The sequence below is a fragment of the Marmota monax genome, unplaced genomic scaffold (assembly GCF_021218885.2).
Source record: "Marmota monax isolate L192 unplaced genomic scaffold, Marmota_monax_Labrador192_F-V1.1 WCK01_AAM20220418_F8-fsc00187, whole genome shotgun sequence".
Lineage (NCBI taxonomy): Eukaryota > Metazoa > Chordata > Mammalia > Rodentia > Sciuridae > Marmota > Marmota monax.
This window is the reverse complement of record NW_026694837.1, coordinates 2,987,601-3,013,884: the sequence shown is the minus strand read 5'-3', so window position 1 is coordinate 3,013,884 and position 26,284 is coordinate 2,987,601. Positions and strand designations below refer to the sequence as shown.

General features: G+C 40.2%; 1 protein-coding gene across 2 annotated transcripts in view; it reads right to left on the bottom strand.

Moving 5' to 3' along the window:
- The window catches only part of Znf318 (zinc finger protein 318), a 35,224-nt gene extending 10,006 nt beyond the window's left edge, over positions 1-25,218 (bottom strand). Inside the window, exons 1-8 of one of the 2 annotated variants that reach the window (XM_046426136.2) lie at positions 24,639-25,217; positions 21,807-21,958; positions 14,833-15,472; positions 11,866-13,308; positions 10,295-10,394; positions 7,820-8,124; positions 1,533-1,736; positions 969-1,068 (exon numbers count right to left, since the gene is read on the bottom strand). In XM_046426136.2, the coding sequence (XP_046282092.1) occupies positions 969-1,068; positions 1,533-1,736; positions 7,820-8,124; positions 10,295-10,394; positions 11,866-13,308; positions 14,833-15,472; positions 21,807-21,958; positions 24,639-25,097 (3,403 nt within the window). In that variant the 5' untranslated portion in view covers positions 25,098-25,217. Of the gene's footprint in view, positions 1-968; positions 1,069-1,532; positions 1,737-7,819; positions 8,125-10,294; positions 10,395-11,865; positions 13,309-14,832; positions 15,473-21,806; positions 21,959-24,638 lie in introns of both variants that reach the window. The other variant, XM_046426137.2, reaches the window with a different exon arrangement.
- Positions 25,219-26,284: the final 1,066 nt, after the last annotated feature.

Here is a 26,284-nt window from a genome sequence, read left to right as displayed (position 1 = left end):
AAGAAATCCCATCATCCCTTTGCAGTAAAATAATTATGATAAGAGGACCTTACCCACTTTGGAGTCAGAAGAAGCATTTAGATGGATCCCAAGGGCATAGTCTTCCCAACCTAAGGCTTGAGCTCTTGACTGCTATTCCTTCTATCTCTTGGGGACACTAGTTAATTCAGGATTCTCCTGTGTTTCCCTCTGCTGATTCTCCTCAAACTGTAAGTAGCACTAAGTATCTCATGAGATTTAAAAACTGTACTCCCAAACAGTCCACTAACATGTGTATGAGAAACTCTCCTGTTAGGATTAATTGTTCAAGAAACTATTCTCTATAGATCTAAAGAATGTAGTAAGAGTACTACTTGTGAAGTTTTAAGAAATTGAAAAGCTTAAATATCAAGAAAAGGGGGCTGGGATGTGGCTCAAGCCATAGCGCGCTCGCCTGGCATGCGTGCGGCCCGGGTTCGATCCTCAGCACCACATACAAACAAAGATGTTGTGTCTGCCGAAAACTAATAAATAAGTATTTTAAAAAAAAAAAATATTAAATATCAAGAAAATTTACTTCTTGATTTACCCCTTAATAGCAACACTTCATCATATTTTATAGTTCTTAGTTGAAAAGGCAGTTAAATCACCTCTTACTATCCTTCATAACTGGATTTCAAATATGTTAGTGAATAAGCCAATGACAAATACAGTTGTTCTGCTATACTTTAAGTACTAAGTATGTAATTAACATCCGTTCATTGAATTCTGGTCATTAGGTAGAGATCATTGTCTTAAAGATGTCTTTATATCTTCAAGACCTACTATAATGTTTTGCACACAGAAGGCATTCTTACAGATTTGTAAAAAGGAATGTTCATGACTCATGCATGCTATGCTGCTTCCTAGAACTTTAGTTCAGGGACACCTCTTCATTGGAGATATGAGGAATGTGAGGAAACCAAAAAGGAGGTAAGGAGTAAACCCACCTTTTGCAGGAACAGTTATCTTGTCAGTGCGTTTTACAGCATCTTGCTTGGCTTCACTCTGGGTTTTTGAAGCCCAAGGTCTGTTGTAGGGATCCAGTGTCTATTTGCAAGAGGCAGAGGTGCTCACACAACAGCACTAAAAACTCAATGACCCACTTTTCTTTCTTTTTTCCCCCACACATAAGACCAGGGAACCAGAAGTCCCTAGAGCTCCCCACCTCCACCCATCCCCTCTGCCAACTGTTTAATCGGAATTCACCTGTGGAAAAGGTAAACACATGTTAGAGCAAGTAATAAAAACAGATAAAATGAAACAAAAATCAGGTACTCAAGGAATCAAAAGAGGCAGAAGCCTCACTTACACTTGTTATGGTGTTTAGTTATAGGCAGGTCCCCTGGACTGAGCCCTGGGGGTGGTGTCTCCTTTGTTGGTACCTCTTGGCTCTTCAGACTGGGGCTCCTGCCCATGAGCATGTTTCATTTTCCAGCTTTGTAATACAGATGGGGGCATAGAAGTTGGAGGGGAATGAGGGTGATAGTGGAAACAGAAGACAGGATACCTACCTGTGTGTGCTTCTTATTGTGCATATGAGTGAAGAAGTCAAACATGGTCCCACAGATGGTATTGCAGTCTTTGCACCAGTGATTGCCAGCATCATAATACTCATAAGCAGCAATGGGCTGATCAGACTGCTTAGCAGCTGGCTGGGGGCTTTCAGCAGGCTTAGGGCTCTTAATGCGGGACTTCTCATTGCTTACTTTTGATTCCTAGAAGGGAAAAACCCGAACTTTAAAAGAATTCAAGGTAGTCTGGATTTGTCTTCTCTCAGAAAAAATCAAGTAGTTGTAATAATAGAAATAAGGATATATGACCATATTTTCAATGCCTAAAAGGCTAGACAAGCTGGGGAGAACCCCAAGGGAAACCTATGTCCGAGGCTCAAAGAGAACTAATTAGAACCCACAGTTCTATCACATCATAAAAAATAAAGCATAATGGCAATACAGTAGCTTACATATCCTTAAATATTTCTAAAATACCCAAAATTGTGGAAACATTAGGCCCTTCTGGGGAGGAGATCTGGAGAACAAGTGTAGGAGGAGTCTTTTCACTGTATACCCTTTGGGAGATAATTAACCTGTTAACTATACAACCAAATACACTTGTTCAATTTTAAAATCAGAGCAATAACCAAAGTGGTAAGAAAAACCAAAATGGAAAAGGTAACTGACAGGCAAAGTAAATTAAACAAAGAAAATAGGTGACGGCTAACTCACTTATCACATGCATCCTGGTTTAGAAAACTAGAGAAGGGCTATAGTGTTGTGCATAGAGCAGACTGTTGGGGCTGTGTTGTGCATAGAGCAGACTGTTGGGGTTGTGCATTGAGCAGAACTATTGTAGGTCAGTGGTAGCGTGCTTGCCTAGCACATGTGAGGTACTGGGTTAAATCCTTAGCACCACATAAAAATAAATGAATAAAAATAAAAGTATTATATCCATATATAACAAAACAATTTTTTTTTAAAAAAAAAGCAGACTGTCATTTATGTGAAAGGACTTAAAGGAATCTGGGTAAAATATTCCTAACTACATAAAGGTCATCATTAGATTTAACACCTTTGAGTTAACATGAATTCTCTTTTAAAATATAACTGCAGCCAGGCATGATGGTGCACACCTGTAATTCCAGCAATTTAGTGGGCTGAGGCAGTAGGATCACAAGTTCAAGGTCAGCCCTGGCAATTTAGCAAGACCCTGCCTCAAAATAAAATTTAAGAAGGGCTGAGGACATATCTCAATGATAAAGTAAGTGCCCCTGGGTTCAATCCTCAGTATCACAAAAACAAAAACACTTCCCAATGTTAAATTCAACAATAAGTATTATAATATGAATTAGTCACCAAGCTGGGATGATGGCATTCAGGAAATGAGAATTTTAGTTAATGTTGGGACATAAGGAATAGAAAAAAAGACAATTTTGCAATAGAGAGAAGGTAAGTATGGATGGGGTTCTATAGTAGACAAGGGAACTGGGTACCTGTAATTCTGGTTGGTAGAGAGAAGATAGGAGACAGAGAAAGGGAAAAAATAAGAATGTCAAAGATACTCTTTCCCTATCAGAGTCCTATTCAAAAGTCCCTAAAGAGATTACACTCAGGGAATTGGAGAGTTCTTACACTGCTTGTAGGAGTATTAATTGGTAACATTTCTGGAAGACAATCTGGGAATACATATTACATACCTCAAAATGATGGGGCTGGAGTGGCACCTCAATGGTACAACACCTGCCTAGCATGCATGAGCCCCTGGGTTCCATACCCAGTTCAATTTAAAAAATAAAAAATTCTGTACATCCTTTGACACAGCAATTCCACTCCTGGACATTTATCCTAAGGAAATTATTATGTCAAAAAACAGTGATGTGATTGGTCAAATAAATTTTGCTCTCCATAAAACAAAAACAATAAAAAATAAAGTTATGAAAAATATATTACAGAAGTAAATTTACTGACGTGGAAAGACATTTATGACATACTGAGAAAAGTAACAAAATATACGTGAATAATCAAAAAAGATAGGGCTGGGGTTGTGGGGCTCAGTGGTACAGAACTTGCCTCAGTGGTAGAGAACTTGTGTAAATCACTGAATTTGATTCTCAGCACCACATAAAAATATTAAAAGTTTATCCACAACTAAAACTAAATATATATATATATATATATATGGTATGGGGTTGTAGCTCAGTGGTAAAGCACTTGCCTAGCACATGTGAGGGACTCTGTTCAATCTTCAGTACCACATATAAATAAATAAAATAAAGGTATTATGTCTATCTGCAACTAGAAAAAAAATTTTTTTAAAGATATAAAGCTGGGCTGGGATTATGGCTCAGTGGTAGAGCGCTTACCTAGCACGTGTGAGGCACTGGGTTTAATCCTCAGCACCACATAAAGATAAATAAAGGTATTGTGTTCATCTACAACTAAAAAGTATTTTAAAAAAATATGTAAAGCTGGGCGTGGTGGCACACAGCTGTTATCCCAGTGACTCGGGAGGCTGAGACAGAAGTATCTTGAATTCAAAGCCAGCCTCAGCAAAAGCGAGGTGCTAAGCAACTCAATGAGACCCTGTCTCTAAATAAAACACAAAATAGGGCTGGGGATGTGGCTCAGTGGGTGAGTACCCACTGAGTTCAATCCCCGATACCCCCCCAAAAAGATATGTAAATACATGCAGAATGTTACATGTCACTTTATTCAAAAGACCTTCTCTAACTATTATATACACTTTAACTTACATTCTTAACCGTCATTACATGCACTTGTTTACTTATCATCTATCTTTTCCAATTTCATGAAAATATGGATCCATATTGTTTCCTGCTATCCATCCCATATTTAGATTAATGCCTACCACTTTCATGGTGATTGATAAATATTTGTTAAATAAACTAATGAACAAAATAAGAATATTTGGAATAATATACCCTGAGGTATGAATGGAATTATAGGCTTATGTGTGTATATATTTTTCTGAAATAAACTGCAAGAGTGAGAAAATCTCAAACCACCTATAAATTTTTTTGGTACTAGGGATTAAACCCAGGGGCACTCAATCACTGAGGCATATCCCCACCCCTTTTTTGTATATTATTTAGAGACAAGGTCTTACTAAGTTGCTTAGGGCATCACTAAGTTGCTGAACATGGCTTTAAACTCATTATCCTCCTGCCTCAGCCTCTTGAGCCATTGAGATTACAGGTATGTGCCACCATGCTGGCTCCAACATTTTAAACAGTAGCAAAAGGGGGGCTGGGGCTATAGCTCAGTGGTAGAGTGTTTACCTAACACGCGTGAGACTGGGTTTAATCTTCAGCACCACATAAAGATAAATAAATAAATAAAGGTATTGTGACCATCTACAACTACCAAAAATATTAAAAAAAAAAAAAAAGGGCTGGGGATGTAGCTCAGTGGGAGAGTGCCTGCTTAGTATTCAGAAGGCACTGGGTCTGATCACTGGCATCTCAAAGAGGAAGAACAAGAGAGACAGACATATAAAGAAGAAAAACAAGGGCAAATAGGAAAGTTTCTAAGTGCAACATTCCTTACTGAAGACATGAAAGCTTAATTCTAACATATCCTTGGTTAGCTTCAGAGAACATATTTACCCAAATTAAAATAACAGATGGGCTGGGGTCATAGCTCAGTGGTAGAGCACTTGCCTAGAATGTGAGAAGCATTGGGTTCAATCCTCAGCACCATATAAAAACAAATAAATAAAATAAAGGTATTGAGTTTCTCTACAACTTTAAAAAAAAAAAAAAGATAATAGATTACCATTGGGTTCTTCATAAGTAGAAGCCTAACACTGAAGTCCTGGACTCAAGATGCAGGTATAAAGAGACTGTAGTCCTATGTAGTTGAGAAAGAGCACTCTTCCAGGAAGACAGAGAAAAATTAGAATTTGGTTGATAAATACCACAGAATATCCTCTTTCCTATACCTCAACATTATCTCAGCACCTACTACGTGCTAGACATAATGGATGCCATGGGGAACACAAAAATAAACAAGTTATACTCTTTTATCCTCAAGAAGTTCTCATTTAGTGAAGGAGCCAGACATAAGAACAGTCTTTAGCAGCATGGTGGGACACCTGTAATCCTAGCAACTTGGGAGGCTGGGGCAGGAGGATTGCAAGTTCAAGGCCACCCTCAACAACTTAGTTAAATCCTAAGCAACTTATTGAAACTCCGTCTCAAAATAAAAAATAAAAAGGGCTGGGAATGTGGCTCAGTAGTAAAGTGTCCCTGGGTTAAATCCCTGGTACCAAAAACAAAACAAAACAAAAACAGTCTTTAAATAAGAATCAAAAAAATCTTACAAAGAAACAAGTATGGATTGGGGATATAGCTCAGTGGTAGAGTACTTACCTAGATCTATAAGACCGTGGGTTCAATACAAAGGAAGGAAGGAAGGATGGAGGGAGGGAAGGGAGGAAAAGGAGGGAAAGAAGGAAGGAAGGAAGGAGGAAGGAAAGGAGGGAAGGGAGAAAGAAAGGAAAGAATACATTATGGGAATGTAAAGAAGGGCTCAAAATAGGTGGAATTCTGACAATTCTTCATGGAGGAAGGATTATTCAAGTTGAGCCTTAATGGATGAATGGATTTGAGAGAAAGATTATTCCTGGCTAAAAGGATTACTAATACAAAATCAGGGAGGTGTCATAGCATAATGCACAACTGGAAAAGTAAGCAATCTGAGGTGGTATAAGATGTAGTGTAGTACTTCCTGAATACTACTCATTACTATGTGCCTGGCACTGAGCTATATGCTGGGGACTATGTTGGAGAATGAAACATATACAGCTCTGGATTCTCTGAACTTTAAAAATCTAACTGGGGGAACACATATAATTATATGATAACAACCATCATAAATGCTATGAAGAAAAATTATAAGTTATTATGAGAATATATATTGGGGAAATTTAACAATCTGGGGAATCAGGGAAAGGAGTCAGAAGGAATTTAAGTCATGATCTGAAGGATGTATATGAGTTAGAAGAGAGAATAAAGAAAGAATTGAGGGGCTGGGGTTGTGGCTCAGTGGTACAGCACTTGCCTCACAGGTGTGAGGCATTGGGTTCGATTCTCAGCACCACATATGAATAAAATAAAGTTCTGTTAACAACATAAAAAAAAGGTATTCATTGATTTTTGAAAAAAAAGTGAAAGAGTTGTGCTTGTATGGCAAATAAAGGACATACAAAGGCATTAGAGTGGATTATATATCTGAGGAATTAAAAAACTAGTAAATAAAGTATGGTGAGCAAGAAGGAAAAGAAGCATGCAATGAAGCTGAAGATGTAAGCAAAGGAGTAAGCATCACAATCATTGGCTATATGTGGAGAAAACAAGAATGTAGCAGTACAAGCAAGAATTGAAGTTACCTGGATGGCAACAGAGATGGTAAGGTGAATGGGATTAGGATTTACTTTGGAAGAAGAGTACACAGAATTTGTAATTGATGGTTGTAGGGCAGTTAAGGAGAGGAAAATACTAAGAATGCTTTTCAGGCATTAGCATGAAAACTGTTGAATAGTGGTGCAATTCACTGAAAATGGATAATACTAGAGAAAGAAAAAATTAGAGGGAGATTGAGTGCAGTCACTAATTTTAGGTTTAGGACATACTGAATTTGAAGTGCCTATGAAACAATGAAGTAGAAATGATAAGTGAGCTGTTAAAACACTTAGAATAATCATTTGAACTCAAATATAAAACTGGAAGAAGTACATGGTATTTCAGCATAAAACCAGATAAATGGCTTGGGGAGAGAGTAGAATTCTGGAGAACTGGGCTAGGACTGAGCCCTGAAAAACTCAAATATTTAAAGATCATCTATGGGACAACAGGCAGCTAAATAGACCAAACAGCAGCACCCAATGTACTTGGAGAAAAAGGAGTGTGACAGAAGCCAAGGGAAGAAAGTATTTATAGGAGATAGTGGTTCCCTATGTCAAAAGCCGCTGATTTGAAAACTGAAATGTATCCACTGGCTTTAGCAACATGGTAATAACTTAAGTTGTGAATAGACTGGAGTGAATTAAGGAGTAAATGCCACAACAAGAACATGGAAGGTCTTGAATACTAAGGATTCTGGATTCTACTTTGTGGGTAACAATTAACTGCTGAAATTCCATGATCTGATCTAGATTTTAAGAAAATGATTCTAAGAAGAGTAAAGAACAGGTTGGAAGGTAAGGTTAAGAAAATGTTAGAAAGCTTCTGTAGGAGTCTATGAGAAAAAAAAAGATATAATAGAAATGGAACAGTGATTACCTTATTGTTGGAGGAAGAGCTTGAGGATGACAACAATTTTTCTGGGCTCTTAGATTTTTCTGCTTTCCCAGCCTTTTCTGTAGGCTCTTTACTATCATTATAAGATTTCTGGGATTTATCAAAAATGTTAATTCCCAAGATCTGAGCCACTTTGTCCAGTTCAGATTGCTTCTTTTCTGCCTCTTCTGCCTCTTGTCGTAGCTCTGCAATGTCCTTCATGATGTTGTCCTGAAGCCGACTCACCTCCACCAGAAGTGGGTCTTTGTGACCATCCTTCTCCCTTCGTTTCTTGCGCAGCATTTCCCCTGAGTAGTCAAATGTCAACAGGAAGAAACAGGGGAAATAAATTACAATGAGCCATTTTTCATTTATAAGTAGTAATCTATCAGTGCATTATGGTTACAAAAATCACTCTTCACAAAAGCTTCTAAAGGTAAATAAGATTTTCCTTCCACAAAGGCTGGCTTAGGTGAAGCTTCTATGAAGATGAAGGATAGATGATTATTTTTTCTGTAGGTATAATTAGCTAAGATCTATGGATAGGCTTCAGGGGCTCCCTAAACAAAAATATATGAGTTTATGAGCTTGTGTTCCCTAAGAAAAATCAATAAATGTTGTAATTATGAATATAGCAGTTATTTTCTCTTCATAGAGCCAGAAAAATTATTCAGAGGGTAAAAACCATTCAAAGACACATATTATTTAAGGATACCATACCAACCTCTACACTGAGTTTTAGGTTTCACCTCAGGTTCACCTAATATTATCTCCTATTCCATCTGCAGGTCCTCATGGATTAGATCTCATAGGATAATTAACTTTCTCATGCCTAAGCAACACAAACCCAAACAGAAGTAATTATATTTTCTTCCTGTTCTCTGTTCTTTCATACCATTAGGCTGCATTATTTAGAAGCCTTGTTATATCCTTTCCTTATTACACATGTGAATTCCTAAAAGCATAGAAGAAATGAAAAGTAAAGCATCATGGAATACTTTGGGCCAAAAAGTAAGGAAATGCTCAAAAAATGATGAGAACATATTAAAAGGACACTGAAGCCAATTTAAAGGAGCTCCACTAGCTAAATTTGAGATAATTTGAGCATGAAAAATAACAATAATGAAAGTATAACTACTACTACTGAATGAAAAATCTATGAATTTACACTGATATAAGTGAGTAAACAAATGAGTGTAGAGGTAAAGAAGTTCCTCCTTATAGTAGAAAGCCAATTAATAAAAGTAAAAGTGATAAAATTAGAAAGTCACTATTTAGCCTGATGTGGTGGTACATAACTGTAAACCCAACTACTTGAGAGACTGAGGTAGGAGGATTTTAGCAAGACCCTATCTCAAAATAAAATTTTAAAAAGGGCAGGGGATAGAGTTCAGAGGCAAATGGTGCTGGGTTCAAACCCCGATGCCACAAAAAAAAAAAAAAAAAAAAAGGCAATAAATCAATATTTCAGGCAAGAATCATCATTAAATGATAAAATTAGTGAGTGGAAGTTTGAAGAGTAACTGAATTTATATAATCTCAAAGTACTTCCCTATATTTATTAATGTCTTATAATAAGATATCCCCTATAAGGATAAAAATAGTAATGTTATTGTGGAGAAACCTCGAAGACATCATCTTAACCAAATGATCAAAGTTAACACCACCAGTAAATCAACACCTGATAAGAATCTGGCATCACTTTTGTAATGTTTGTCCCAAAAAATGAATAATCCAAATTTAATCATAAGGAAACATCAGAAAAACCAAAATTGAGACATTCTACAAAATACACGACTCTTCTAAACTGTCAATGTTATGAAACACAAAGACTCAGGAACTATTATTAAAAGATAAAAAAGATTAAAAAAACATGACAACTGAATATGATGAAAAATTTTGCAATTTCTTTTCCTATAAAGGACATAACTGGGAAAATTGTGAACTATGAATAGATTTGTAGCCTCATTTTGATTAATTTTCTCATTTTGATTACTGCGCTGTGGTTACTGGTTATGTATGTAAATTCTTTGTTGTTAGAAAACACAAATATTCAGAGGTCACAAAGAGTCACATCTACAACTTACTGTAAGAGTTTAGGTTAAAATTATACACACACACATACACACACACACACATATACACACAGAAATAATAGAGCAAGTGTAGTTAAGATGTTAATAATCTGGAAAAAGAGTACCTAAGAATTCTTTGTACTGTTGTTGCAACTTTTCTCTAGGTCTATGTTAATAATGATAATTATTTGTGTGTATCTGTGTGTGGTGCTAGGGACAGAATCCAAGGCCTTGTGCGTAATAGGCAAAGTGTTTTGCCAATGAGCCACATCCCCCAGCCCTTTTTAAAAAATAATTTTTAAAAGTCAAACTTTGAGTCACTGAACCTGAAAGTAACAAAACCTCTCCACTTGGGTCTCCTACTAAAGTTAAAAGTCAGCCATGCAAAGGAGCTGCCTGATACCTTGTTGTTTGTGAAGCCGCTCCAACTCAGTCCTGAGATAGTACATTTTTTTCTGGCGGGCCTCCCGGTCACTCTTCAGTTTTTCCCTCTCTTCAATAACCTGCAAAGTATAAAATGGTAAGATAGTCCCTCAGCTTCCAACATCCTCCCTTTTCTATTGCTCTCTTCCAGAAAGCCTTGTGCTATGTATCTTTTTTTTTTTTTTTTTTTGAGAGAGAGAGAGAGAATTTTTTAAAATATATTTTCGGTGGACACAACATCTTTATTTTATTTTTATGTGGTGCTGAGGATCGAACCCAGTGCCCCGCGCATGCCAGGCGAGCGCGCTACCGCTTGAGCCACATCCCCAGTCCTGTGCTATGTATCTTAAACTAAGGATCACATACCTGTACACAGAGGTTCTGATTATGTAGTCAATCCCAGTTCTTTTAAGAACTATACACTCAGAATGTATTATTTTTATGCAAGACACACCTAGAGCCACTGACAGCAACTACTGGACAGTGGTTCTGAACCCAAAAGGAACCAGGAAGAAGGGAACTAATGTGTGTTATGCGTGAGGCACTGTATTAGGTGCATTACATATTTCATGTTATTTAATCCTCACAACATTTTCTCTATATTACAGTTAAGAAAACTGAGGTTGTGCAAAATTAAGTAACTTACCAAAAGTCACAAGAGTAAGGAGATTAAAAAAAAAGTATACCTGCCCTAAAGCTCATGATGTTTCAACCACATTACTACCACCTAATGGAAAAAAACAAATATGGCTTAGTCTTTAATAGACCAGTGAGAAAAACCTATGAATTATCAGCCCTGACTTAAGAGCTAGCTCTTGAAGGAAAAACAAAGAGAAAGTGTTCAGCCTCCAAACACTATCTCCGAAGTCTTAAGTTTTATATTTACTGAACCTATTCCCCTTTCCCAAAATAATTCAATAAACTAAAGGCTGAAGTTCAGGATATATAACTACAACAGAAATTAAGGGAAAGTTTTTTTTTCTTCTAAGGATTAGCTAATTTTTTTTAAACTGGAAAAAAATGAGAAAATGGGAGACTTCAAGGATCCCAGCTCCTACCCTAAGTGTTCTAAGACCATTACTTTGTACCAAGAAATAAACATTTAAAAAAGTCAGCTGGGTCCAGTGGCATATGCCTGTGATCCCAGCAACTCAAGAGGCTGAGACATGACTGCAAGTTCAAGGCCATCCTCAGCAATTTAGTGAGCCCCTAAGCAACTAGCAAGATCCTGACTCAAAATAAAACAAAAAAGCTGGGGATGTGGCTCAGTGGTAAAGCACCTCTAGGTTCAATCCCCAGAATCAAAAAAAAAAAAAGAAAGAAAGAAAACAAATGTAGCAATCATGGTCACCAATGGCCATACTTTTTGTTTGTTTATAATGAATGACAAAATGTGTGAGAGAAGATCAAAGGGGCTATATATTACTTAGGGTGATGTCAGCAACATCCAAAGGAGTTGGAAGGGCCGTATAAATTTTCAGCCCCCTCTAAATGACAAATTTTATGTTAAAACGAAAACTCGGACATGGAACAACCAAAGCTAATATTTACCTTCTGCTTCTGGGAGGCACGGTTCTTTTCATCAGAGATCTTCTCTGGATTGTATCTTATGAGTGATGGGATAGACACCTGGACAGGCACTTGAGCAGTAGGAACTGGGCCTAGCACTGACTCCTCCTGTTTTGGTTCATCAGGAGTCACGGTGGGGATCACACGGAGATTGGGACGGCTCCGAGTAGCTTGTTTAGTTACTGGCATTATTCTATGGGGTTCAGGTACAGGGTGGTTTGATGGTTGAGAGGCAGGGTACATGGGCCATCTTGAAGCTGCATATGCCATGTAGTGCCTATAGGCATCAAAGGAGGCAGGGGGAATGGCAGGTCCCTGGTAGTTTGGAGGTATTCGAGCCGCAGCAAACTGGGAAGTCCTTGGCATATGAAACTGAGATAAAGAAGCAGAGTGTGAAAGTCTAATTGGGGTAGATGGGGCTGATGGTAGCATGCACCTGACTGCAACAGATGACTGAAACCCACTGCCAACCACTTCTGGTCCTGAAATACGACCCACTGGATGGTCAGATTTTAGGAATGGAGGGCTATTTTTTGTGAGCAGGTAAGGATCCACAGGGGAGGCTGGGTGTGGATGGGACACTTCTGGGGAGTGGGTATTGCTATGGTGTGCCTCCCTGCTCTCTAGTCTGTGGGGATCTGAGGAGCGCCGATCAGCTGAGAAACGATGATCCACTGAGGAGCGGTCAGTTGAAAAATGTCGGTCAACAGAGGAACGGCGGTCAGCTGAAGAGCGTGATGATGGCTTTTTGCCATGAAGCCGTTCCTGGGTGCGTGCAGCCAATTTACTAATCTCTGCTACTCCAATATCCAGCCCTATGGTCTTTAGCAAGTCATGAATCTTGGCATATTCTGGATTGGTATCTTCCAGTGATTCTAGTTTTATACCTGGAGGTGAAGAGGATAGGGAGCTTGCCTTCTGCCTCACAACTTCACTCTCAGAACTCCCAAGGGTCTTTGGTGGGGATTCCACCTTTAAATCCTCTTCCTCATCCCCATAGAGAAATTTCTCCTCATCCTCAATGTCAGGAAAGCTTCGGCGCCTTTTTTCCTGTGTACTGGTAGAATCAGCCAACATGCTCAGAATGCGAGAGAAACCACTGCCATCCTGGCTAGCTCTCTCATGGGGGAGTAACAAATCTGTGTGTCGTTCAGGTCCCTCAGATTTCAAATCCAATTTCTCCTTGCGACACAGAAAACTTCTGAACTTTTCTCTTAGAGGACTGCTGTCTTTAGGCAGCCCAGGGAGGGTACCCCATTGGTAGAGATTGCCTGGAGGTTCCTTCAGGGCAGTCTCCACTGTAGTTCCCTTGTTTTCAATCTCTGAGGCAAAAGCAGCAATAGCACCACTTAGTGGAAGAGATGAGTGTCCAGAGTAAAGAGTGTGATCCTGGTTGGAGCTGGTACTACTGGAAAAACTCTCAAGCTGCAAAGACAAACACAGTTTTATTTAGCCCCTATGCAGAATCTCAGAACACCAGTAACTGATTTAAGTACTTAAAAACTTTGTTCTTTCTGAATTAAAAGCGAGATATGAGTATAGATAAAAGGGAGAATATAAGCCAGGTGTGGTAGCACATGTCTATAATCCCAGAGACTATGGAGGATTACAAGTTCAAAGCCAACCTCAGCAATTTAGCAAGGCCCTAAGCAACTTAGTGAGACCTCATCTCAAAATAAAAAATAAGGGCTGGGGATGTGGCTAAGTGGTTAAGTACCTAGGTTCAATCCCCAGTACCAAACGAAACCAATAAAATCAGTATTCTTAGCCTAGTTCAAGATTTGGGTCCCTGTATCTTCAGATGTCTCTGCTGTAATTAGAAGAAACAGGAAATGAGGCATATTGGATGGCATCTTCACCTTTGCTCATTTGTTTTGGTCTTTACCAAGGAATTTGAATTCAAAAAGATTTTAGAGATCCCCTAAGTTGTTTTCATTTCCATGGATCCCCAAAGAAAAAATATATATAAGTGGCACTGCTTTGAAGTGGAGACTGAAAACTCTGGAAACTGGTCAGCCTCCCCTTGCTTCTTTAGAGCTCTTTTGCACTTTTTCAGAAGCCTTTAGCTAAACTAGTGGTCTTGCCTGGCCATCTTTTCATACGTTAACAAAAAATATCAAATCTCAGAATGGTGAAGTAACTTGTTTAAAAATCACACAAGGGCTGGGGATATGGCTCAAGCGGTAGCGCGCTTGCCTGGCATGCGTGCGGCCTGGGTTCGATCCTTAGCACCACATACAAACAAAGATGTTGTGTCCGCTGAGAACTAAAAAATAAATATTAAAAAATAAATAAATAAAAAATAAAAATCACACAATAAACTGGTGGTAGAGGTGGGTCCAAAATCAGAATCACTTGATTTCTGGTCTAGTATCCTACAACTCATACATTTGCCTTCCCTCTAAACAGAGATGAGGGGACTGGGGGTCGTGGCTCAGTGGTAGAGTGCTTACTTAGCACCCATGAGGCACTGGGTTTAATCCTCAGCCACATAAAAATAAATAAGTAAAATAAAAGTATTGTGTCCATCTTTCAACTAAATATATATATATATCTATATATATATATATTGCAAAAATATATATTATATATACATATTATATATAAGAGAGATGAGGAAATTCAGATCATCTCTTCAACATTGCCCTTCAAGTTTCATTTCCAAGAAACCCATATTCAAAGATTCTTACAGGGTTATCTAATTTAAGGAAATACTCCCTAAAAAGTCTGTTTAAAAATCTTAAGAGAACAGAAGCCCTTTACAGATGTATTATGAGGCCTACAATTTCATTTAAAGAATCCTGGAAGGTATAGCTAACAGACATTTAACAATATTGGTCCAGCATATATTACAAAGGTACCATTAGGGACACAGCCCCCAGGAATGTACCCAGGCTTTAAGATATTAAAGGATCCAGCAAGAGCCCCTAGAAGAAATGCAACAGAGACCTGCACAGAAGGCTCCATGTCCACCTCAATCCGCTTCTTCAGAATGGACTTCTTAGGCATCAGAGACACTTCCTCAGGCCTATGCAAAGAATATCCTGGCTCTGATGCTGTTAGGACACCTGACAGTCCAGGAATGGAACAGCTAGTGCCATCACCATCAACTCCCACCAGCTCCTGACTCAAGCTCCTGCTTCGTTCCTCCTCTTCTTCTCGCTTTCTCCTGGCAAGGTCCAGCTCTCGAAACTCAGGGTCTAGAAACCTAGGACTTGGGCTTCGTCTACGCTGTCGATAGTTGCGTGTCCCTGATGTAAAACTTGAGTGATCCCCTCCCATGCTGTGTATCTTCTCTGTGTCATCATAACGGGGCCTTTTGGCCTCTCGGTTCCTTTCCTCAGCTCGCATAGAGTAGGAGCCTTTGAGTTTGTCTCTATTTCGTTCTGCTCCCCGCAACAGTTCATCATGACAATTGACATGGGGACTATACTCAGATCGGTGAAGGAAAGTTTCTCTTGTTCGGTAGTCCTCATCAAGTTGTCCCAAGAAGGGACTAAGAGGCCCCTCCTCCCGGGAAATATATCGCTCGAGACCCCGAGAACATTGGGAGCTTCGAGTGAAGACAGAATCATCAGTCAAGTCATCCCTGAGAAAAGAGACAAGCATCACTGAATATAATGGACTTGGAAAGAATAAGACCAGTGCAGTCTAAGAAACTGATATTTGACAAGGGGGCTACAGAATGCTTAGGGAAAAAGACAATGATCATAGAGTCCAAGAACATATCGATATGCGATAATAAAACATTTCTTCTCCCTTTCCTCTGGGGGCATAGGTAGCTTCAGCTACTAACCAAGGGCTAATATTACCAATACATCTAGATAGAACTCTTAGGCTAACCTCTTTGATTAGACTAGGGATTCAGAGTATCGTACGATGGTCAGGGAGATGTGAAAACACCAACAGACTACAAAGAGTCCCTGATTACACAATCCACACTAGCTAAATTCTAGCTCTTTGCTATTGAAGGTGTGGTCTGGATCAGCAGCAGCAGCATTACCTGGGAACTTACTTCTTAAGCTCAGCTCCATGCCTACTGAACTAGAATCTGCATTTTAGTGAGATCTCAAGGTAATTTGTATTTACTTTAAAGTTTGAGAAACACCAGTCCAGAATAATGTTTTTTAAAAGCTGTGTTCCACAGAGATCTAAAGAGTACTTAGGAGCTGTCTTAAGAAAAGAGGTGCTAAGAAAGCAGAACCAGAAGAGCTGTAGACTTTCTACCCTATTTAAATTCTATTAGCCCCAATTTTATGTCTACATATTAGGTTTATCTGATTTTTTAACTTTTATTTATTTTTATGTGGTGCCAGGGATCAAACCCAGTGTCTCACACATGCTAGGCAAGCATTCTACCGCTGAGCCACAACCCTGGCCCCCACGAGATATTTTTTTTAATATTTATTTTTTTTAGCTGTAATTGGACACAATACCTTATTTTATTTATTTTTATGTAGTGCTGAGTTTAAACCCAGGGCTTTGCACATGCTAAGCAAGCTCTCTACAGCTGAGCCACAATCCCAGCCCTATATATTTTATATATAGATAGACATTTTTTATACTTTTTTATTATTTTTTTTTTTAATATGGTGCCAGGGATTGAACCCACTGCCTTACTCATGCTAGGCAAGTGCTCTACCATGGAGCCACAACCCCGGCCCCCCTATATATATTTCATTTGGAAAAAAGACTTGTCATTGTGGAGAAAATTAAAGATCACAAAACTGTTTTGTCACCCATTTCCCTGTCTTACCTGGATATCCACAAGCACTTTGCTAATCTTGGGCCCAGAAAAAAGTGAATGATGATTTGGCTCACTGTATGTTTCTATTTTAGAAATATAAAGGACTTAGCCCTTGGTAGAATGAAGGTTAAATCCAGGAAGAAACAGTTGTCCCTTCAGCTTAGAGCTCTATACCACACACAACAGACTTAACCTTTTTTGGGTATTATGGTCACAGACTTTCTATGATCTAAAAAAGAAAGTTTTTTATTTAAATCATGGAAATAAAGACCCTCGGGCTGGGGTTGTAGCTTAGCGGTAGATCGCTCACCTAGCACATGCGAGGCCTTGGGTTCGATCCTTAGTACCACATAAAAATAAAATAAAGAGGGCTGGGGATGTGGCTCAAGTGGTAGCGCGCTCGCCTGGCATGCATGCGGCCCGGGTTCGATCCTCAGCACCACATACAAACAAGGATGTTGTGTCTGCCGAAAACTAGAAAATAAATATTAAAAAAAAAAATTCTCTCTCTCTCTCTCCCTCCATCTCTCACTCTCTCTTAAAAAAAATTTAAAAAAAATTAAATAAATAAAATAAAGATATTGTATCCATCTATAACTAAAAAAAAAAAGAAAAAAGATCCTCTAGCACTTTAAGCATGTAAATTTTAAGTAATTTGAATAAAAAAATAAAAGTACTTCCACGACACTCATATTCCATCAAAAATTATCTAGAGATGGCAAATATTGGTATCTTCTACAGTTTATAATAGCTACATTTTTTTTGTTGTTGTTTCTAAAAATGACTTTCCTTTTTTTTTTTTTTTTAATAGTTGTTTTCTTGGGACTGGGGTGGTGGCTCAGAGGTAGAGTGCTTGCCTGGCACGTGTGAGGCCCTGGGTTCAATTCTCAGCACCACATTCAAATAAATAAATTAAATAAAGGTCCATCAATGACTAAAAACTATTTAAATAAAAAAAAACAGTTGTTTTCTCATCCCTGAAACTACCTTAACAGAACATCAAAAAGTTGCCTTTTCTTCTTCACCAGCCCTGCCTCTGTTCAAAGTTCTAGAATTGGACAATAGCTGTAAATAAATTTATGAAAGGTTACCAAGGTTAAACTTCATCACCTCTCTACAAAGAATTCCACCTTTGGGAATATAGATTTCTGTTTCCCACTTCCTTCCCAAGGAATCTGGGGGATTTTGAGGTATCAACTTACCCTGAAACATAAAGGTATGTGAATGGATCAAGGTTGATCTCTGAAATCAAACATAACTGGAGTAAATAATTTTACCCTGTATCTATCAACCATGAACACCTATGTTTGGAGAGGAATTACTACATCACTAAAACACTATCTACCATACATATTGGTGTGGGGGAAAAAACTCAAGCTACATGGTTAGTGGCAAATTCATCCAAGCTCTCACGTTCAGCTCTCCACTAGAACTATTACATATAACCACCAAATGGAATACTAGTTCATCATCTAATGGAACACTAATTATCAAGAAGCTAGAAGAATAAGATGGCTCTCAGAAAGCCTCAGTCCAGACTTGGAATCTCCAGTAAAAGGAAACATACAATGAAAGAACTCATATGAATAGTTTAAAAAAAAAAAAAGCTATCATGTCAATATAGTCAGAAATCAGGATGCTTACTAGAAGCTCATGTTCTCCTTCCTCAGGGATCCCAAGACATCAAAAAGGAAACTGGTTGCAAAAAAAGTAAGTCCTAAAAAGGATCACACCTTCTGTAGGCTGATATAATCCAGTAAAGAACACTCTGAAAGCCTTAGCTAAATCTGTTTTCTAAAATAAGGTCTATCTATTAAAAAGCTGATTGTTGGATGCATGTAGTACATGGGTGTTGACAGTAACTGCTTCACTTTTTTGTTTTTAAATTTCCATTAAACAGGTTAAAACATGTAGGGCTGGAGGCATAGCTCAGTGGTACAGCAACTACCTAGCATACATACATGAGGCCCTGGGTTCAATCCCCAGCACCAAAAAGAAGCTTGTACATTGAAGTGCATAGTGGCATTATTCATAATTGCCCAAAAGTGAAAACAACCCAATGTTACCCATCCATTCACCATTGTTGAAAAGTAAGAGTGGTATATGCGGGCTGGGGATGTGGCTCAACTGGTACCGCGCTCGCCTCGCGTGCATGCGGCCCGGGTTCGATCCTCAGCACCACATACCAACAAAGATGTTGTGTCTGCCGAGAACTAAAAAATAAATATTTAAAAAAAAAAAGAGTGGTATATGCATATAAGGAAATATTATCAGCAATAAAAAAGAAAAATATAAACATGAATGAATCTTAAAAACATTATTCTAAGTGAAAGAAATACATAAAAAACTATGTATTATATTCTTCTATTTATATGTAATATCTGGAATGGGCAAATCTATAGACAGAAAATAGATTAGTGACTGCCAAGGGCTGAGAGTAGGGTGAGGGGAATAATGGCTATGGGTGCCAAATTTCTTTCTGGCATAACAAAAATGTCATAAAATTGTCCTGATAGATGTGTAACTTTGTGATTATACTAAAAACTTATATACTTATACACTTTAAATGAGTCAATTTATATGACATATTAATTATATCTGAATAAAAGTGATTTTAAAAATATATCTGAATTTAAAAAAAGGTTGTTCAGGGCTGGGAGTGTAGCTCAGCTCAGGAGTACAGTGCTTACACAGCATACATGAGGCTCTGGGTTCAATCCCCAGTACCACACACACATGTCCTTTATTTGTTTGTATGTGGTGCTGAGGATCGAACCCAGGCCGCATGCATGCCAGGCGAGTGCGCTACCGCTTGAGCCATATCCCCAGCCCACACACATGTCCTTTAAAGCCTAAACTCTCTATTCTTTTACTTTGCTGAGTCCTCAAGAAAGATGTCTACTTCTGTCTTTTCCCTAAGTAAATTAAAGGGAAAAAAATTCCTACCTCATCAATCTTTAGCAGGACAAGGAGTTGTCAGGATATGAGAACTCCAAAAATGGAATATTTAATCCCAAAACAACTTTAAACAGGAGAAATTAACCTTGTAATTGCTAATCTTTTTTTAATATTTATTTTTTAATTTTAGGTGGACACAGTATTTTATTTTTATGTGTGCTGAGGATCAAACCCAGTGCCTTATGCATGCTAGGTGAGCACTCTACCTCTGAGCCACAACCCCAGTCCTATTTACTAGTCTTTAGAAGCCAAAAGGCTTAGAATTTTTCATTCAATCTATTCATGCTCCATTTTCAGAACAACTTATAGTCAGTTATAAGGATGCTAAGGTAAGGATTTTTTTTTATATCTTTATTTTATCTATTTTTATATGGTGCTGAAGATTGAACCCAGTGCCTCACATGCGCTAGGCAAGCACTCTACCACTGAACCACAACCCCAGCCCACTAAGGAAAGGATATTAACAACCCTTGACTTGGGTAACTTGATTGTCACCCAAACTATACAAAACTTAACAGATTCAAACAAGGAAGAAAGAGAATAAAGCAAATAAAAAACTAAACATGGCCAGGGCTTGGTGGCACACATCCATAATCCCAGTGCTCAGAAGGCTAGAGACAGAGTTGCAAGTTCAAAGCCCCAGCCTCAGCAATGGCAAGGCACTAAGCAACTTAGTGAGACCCTGTCTCTAAGGAAAATACAAAATAGGGCTACATATGTGGCTTAGTGGTCGAGTGTTTTTGAGTTTAATCCCTGGTACCAAAAAAAAAAGAAAAAAAAAAAACTAAACATGTATGTACAAAGAATGGAAATGGCTTATTTTATTAGCTAAAGACTAGTCTCACTGTCAGGAGGCATCTTGAGCATGCCAATGGTACTATGGGCCAGTTTTAAATGGATAGTAATTATCCATACAAATCATACTGAGCAAGAGAAAAGGAACTGTATAGGTGGTAAGGTGTAAAGAATGGTCCTATAACCTCCATTCAGAACCTTAATTCAATTTCTTTAAAGTAGACTAGTCTCTCTAAAACACATAATTCTATTAAAAAAAAGATCACAGTCCTAAACTCTGTAAAAGGAAAATTTTATAACTTTTAAAAGACAATTGGTTATCTGAAGCACACATAGATAACAAAGTTATGAAAAGGGGAGGTGAAGATACCTCAAAAACCTTAGCAAGGAAAAAGAGAATCACACCAAGCACCACCTACCCACAATGACTATTCAATCATCTCCCAAAATAGAAGCAGCTGGAAGGTCGAGAGCTATTGCCTCAATTAAGAGACACATACCTTGAAGACCTATCTTCAGAAGCTTCAGTATTATATGACATAAGACTCTCCTCCCTTGCTTCTTTGCAAACATAGCCGCTGGAGCTTTGAAGTAAATATTAGCAATAGCAGCACTGTCCTCAGACTTCCTGCCTAGCAGTCTCCACTTCACTGTCTATGCTCTGTTCACTACTGAACAATTTCAGAAAGAATACTTCCTTGATTCACTTCATTTATGAAAACTCCCAATGTGCTGGACAAAGACCATAACAGACATGGTCTCAGCTCTGAGAAAAAGGGCTGTCCTGAACTCCCATCCTAACTAGTTTGGCTTTTGAGGTGAATAACGCCTAATGTTATTATGTACTTGCTATATAGATAACTGTGAAATGCATTTGCTCTTCCTTAGCACTCAAGAGTTGTAAAGTAGTAAATGAACATTTTTAAAAACCTCTATTATCACTTTATACAGTAAACATTCACACATATATTAGACATGAATTTATATAAACCCTTTTGAATCTATATTTTGGTTTGGATAAACTTTTGAAGTTTGTTTTTTTAAACACTGTTAAAAATTTTTTTTCCTTTTGTGTTCAGAATTTTCTTTTGTATAAGGGACATTCTTCACACCTTTACAATAGTTTACAATCCATGCTATTTCAACTATTTTTCATTTCAGGGATTCTGATTATGACCCTTCAACATACTCTTTTTATCCATACCAAGATGAGTTTTTAAAAATCATTTCCACCATACAGTTCATTCAGAAACAGTCTCCATATCCTCAGTATTTTTTCTCCATTCACAAAGCCTTTTCCAATGTGGTACTTTGTTCTGGACACATAGACATAGGGAATAAGTGCTGGCACCATCCTTTCAACTACATTATGTGGAAAACAGCAAACTTTCTAGTATAGTGCACCTGCCTTAGTGAAGCCTACCTGTCCATGTCCTCCAGATTATCCACTGGTGACCCCAGCCGATCACTAAGCCGATGACGTTCTGGTGTGCTAACACAGAAGTGGTCATTGCCAACAGTGATCCTTAAGCTCTGTTCTAAAGAAGAGTCAGAACGCAGACTAGGAGAGCGTCTCTACAAAAGTAAAAAAATTATATGGTAGTAATATGGTCAAGATGTCACTATGCCTAAAAATGTTCTCCCTACTCACAAAGCTGTGGTTCAACAAGATGAGAAATATTGATAGAAACTACTTTAAAAAGCATCTTTTAAATTTTCATTTTCTTAGAAAAGCCCACACCTCCAATCCTCCCAAACAATGACCTCTGATTCTTTTAGTTGTAGGTGGACACAATACTTTTATTTATTTAGTTTTATGTGGTGCTGAGGATCAAACCCAGTGCCTCACATGTGCTAGGCAAGCGCTCTACCACTGAGTCATAACTCCAGCCCTGACTTCTGATTTTTTTTTGTAATATATATATATATATATATATTTTTTAGTTGTAGGTGGACACAATACCTTTGTTTTATTTATTTTTATATGGTGCTAAGGATCGAACCCAGGGCCTTGCACGTGCTAGGCAAGCACTCTACCGCTGAGCCACAACCTCAGCCCTGACCTCTGATTCTTAATGGACATTAAAACAGAAAGGTGCTCTCAGAACCTACACATTTTAGTGAAGGATGCAAGCCAAAAACAGGTGTTTTTGTTTTGTTTTTTAAGTTCTTCTGATAGCAGTAAGTGCTATAACATTAAAACATGATACCATGAAAGACAGGAAAAGGAGGAGTTACTACAGATAGGTAAGATATGGATTCTGAGATGGTATCATTTAATCTGGACCATGCCTGAGGAGATGTCAGTCTTGCAAAAAAAGATAAAAAGATGTTTTAGGTGAAAGGAAAGAATTACTTGACAATTTTGGGGGTAATAGGAAGAGGCCTGTATGGCCACAGAAAAGTGACACAGATAAACAGAAACCATGGTTAGTAAATTCTGATTTTTACTCTTACTGGGATAAGAGCTACAGATGGGTTTTAAGCAAGGAAATACTATGATCTAACATTTTGCCTTCCAATGTATTGCTCACACCCTCACCAATCTTCACTCAAATCACCTTCTTGGGAGGCTTTCCCTATCAAAAATTTTAATTCCCTTCTCTGCTTTATTTTTTCTTGTACTTAATCACACTAAATGTGCAACTCCATTTCTAACTTCTCTTAATTTCCAATTCATCTTGCTAAAATTTAAACTGAGAGCAGAAGTTTTTGTCGGTTTCCTCACTGTCCTGCCTAATACATGGTAGATGCTTAATAAATACTTATCAGATGTATGAAAAGAGGGTTTTAAAAAATCATTTTCATTTCTGTATCCAGAATAAATTGGAGGATAGTAAGAGTGAAATGTAAAGGAGCCAAACCCAACAATCCAGGGAAAAGGTAATAGGACAAAAGGTATGGCAAAGAATAGTTTCGAAGGTGTAATTTGGAGATACAAATGATAGGTTAGGCAGATATGGTTAATATGACAGATTAGATATGGGGAGAAGGGAGACAATGACAATTTCTGACTTGAACAAAAGGTGATACCATTTTGTGGCAGAAAAGACTGAAGCAAATAAACTAACATAGGAAAAAAGGGGAGGCTGTGGAATCAAGTTTTCTGTCCTTGCTTCCTCTGCAGTGACTGACATTCAGACTGACACAGCTGGGTTTTGAAAATCTTAACAAAATGACAAGTCAATTCATCTATGATGACAGTAGCCAGAGTACCTGGATACATGTTAGAAAGGTACTCAAGAAAACAGAAACTTTGTCACCGGGTTATAAGATAGACTTATGAAAACTGAAACAAATTCCAATACCAGACCCTGTGCAGAAACTCTTACTAGAGTGGTGGTTCTGACAGAGGTCAATATCATGTCTAAACTAAAAACTTTTTCCCCCCTTTGGGTGCTGGGGATAGAACCCAGGGCCTCACAGATTAGGCAAGCCCTCTACCATTGACCTATACCCCCAGTCTCCTAAATTAAATTTCTTAATCTCATTTTCTGTTCCTCTAGCAATAAAACACAACGGTTAAAATCATGGGCTGTGCGAACTACATGTGAGTTGAATCACAGCTCCACCACAGTTTCACAGGCTCATCTGTGTCACCTAGGTCAATTTACTTAAGCCTCTGGGTTGGTTCATCAGCTGTACAATAAGGAACAATATTTGCTTCACCTCAAAGGGTTGTGAGCGTTAAAAAGAACGTGTGAAGAACTAAGCACAGTTCCCATCCTACAACTCACCGAGTGGTAGTAGCTATCAGGACTGTGGTTAGGCTCCTTTCATTTCGGAAAGCAGTTCCAATCTAGATCCCCTAACAGGTTATCCCGCTAGAGTCCCCTGACTCGCCACAAAGATGGACATTGTGCTTTGCTAAGATCCAGGGGCCAGCTCGAGTGTAAGGGAGTAAAACCCCACGGAGCCCCGAAGAAGTGTCAACTCTCCAAAAAGAACCAGACACAGGGCTGGATAAAAATCCCCTTGCCCTGGCAAACTTTTCCACCTCTTCTCCGCTGAGTGAGAGAAACAGCCTCTCGCCAGGAAACGGAGCACTCCCTCCCTACCAGACGCCCGTGCGGGTCCCTAGTCCGTTATTATATAAACGAAGCTCCCGGGGCTGACAGGGACCTCGGGCTCTGGCGTCGCCGAGGACTCCCGGTCTAGAGGCCTTGCAGCGCCCGGGCTGAGGGCGTTTCTGGAAGCGGGAACTCTGGGCAAGTGGATCAGGGTATGGGGAAATCCCGGTAAGGGGTGGGATTACCCGGCTGCCGCTGTCGCCTGGATGGTCTCCGCGGCCGTCCCGGGCGAAGTCGGCGCGGGACTCTCCGCGGCTGCTGCCTCGGAAGCTGGCAGGGCCGGGCGGGAAGAGTCGTCGGCCCCGCGGTGGCGACGGGGAGCCGCGACGGGCCCGCGGCGGGGACGGGGAGACGCGACGACCCCGCGGAGGGGAAGGAGAGGCCCGGCGGCCGCGGGGAGGGGACGGGGAGCCGCGGCGACCCCGTGGCGGAGACGGTGAGGCCCGGCGGCCACGGTGCCCTGTAGGCGAGCGGGGCCGGCGAGCCGGGGTCCGCAACGAGGAGGAGCAGGAAGGCGGCGGCGGAGATGTGCGGCGAACCGGGCCTGAGGAAGAGCCGGAGCTGCGGCCGATGCGAGGGCCGCCTCCGCCGCCGTCTTTAGGTCGGTGAGAGGAGACAGAGGAACGGGCACTGCTGCGGTACATGGCTCTGGCAGCAGCGGCCACGGCAGCAGCTCCGACCCGGGGGCGCCTTGGACACGGGCCCCGAGCGCGTCGCCACAGCTGCAGCCGCCGCCGCCACCACGGCCTCCGCGCGCCGCCCCCGTCGCCGGAGTAGCCCCCTCCCCTCGGCGCCGCGCCGCGCCGCCCCTGGGACCGGGCCGAGCGCGCTCCCGCGGCCGCAGCTGGCGGTTGGAGGGCGCGAGCACACGCCCGACACACCCCCGAGCCCTGCCGGGCTCCCCGCTTCTTTACTCAGGGAGTGTCCACTGAAGCTCTGAGATGTGGGGAGGAGCGCGGAAGCTGGGCGAGGGGAGGGGAGCTGCAGCGCGCGCCCAGAGATCCGCACGCTCCGCCTCCCAGCCCGCAAGATGGCGGCCGCCGAGCCACCCATTTCCCTCCCCCACCCCCGGGGGTCACGTGACGCCGAGGGCCAAGGCGCGCGAGGGGCGGGGCGAAAGAGTGGGATTAGCGGGAGCTGGACTAGATCTCCCGGGGATCCCCGAGGCGTCGGGCCTTGTAGGTGCTCTCCTTTGGGAGCTTACTCATTGCTTTCCCTGCTCCCCAACCCTGTTAATGTATCTGGAGACGATAGGTTACTATAAATGGTGAGAATATAAACACCCCCGAAACTTTAATTCTGTCGGAGGTTACGCGCCTCCACAAGAGCACCCACCAAAGCCCGCGCCCCTACAGAGGCAGCGTCCCTACCATCAGTTTACTTTCCAGTCTGCCCAATTTCTAGAGGTTTGAATTGAGGATAGGAAAGAGCAGAGGGGGTGGCAAGAGAATGAAACACAAAACAGACATCAGAGTGTATTTTTTTTTAAGAGAAAATTTTTTTAATATTTATTTTTCAGTTTTCGGTGGACACAACATCTTTATTTTATTTTTATGTGGTGCTGAGGATCGAACCTAGTGCCCCCCGCATGCCATGCGCGTTACCGCTTGAGCCACATCCACAGCCCAGAGTGTATTTTCGAGAAGTACTGACCACTCACGGTGGTCTGGCAGAGGTCACTTACCACCGGCAGTCCATGTCATGACTGACAGGAGGAAGCCTGGCGAGTTTCTGTGAGATTCAGACAACACCTGCTCACACCACTCTCAGTCTTAACCAGAATTTTTCTAGATGCCAGTTCCAGGGCTCTGTATCCCAAATACAAAAGTCG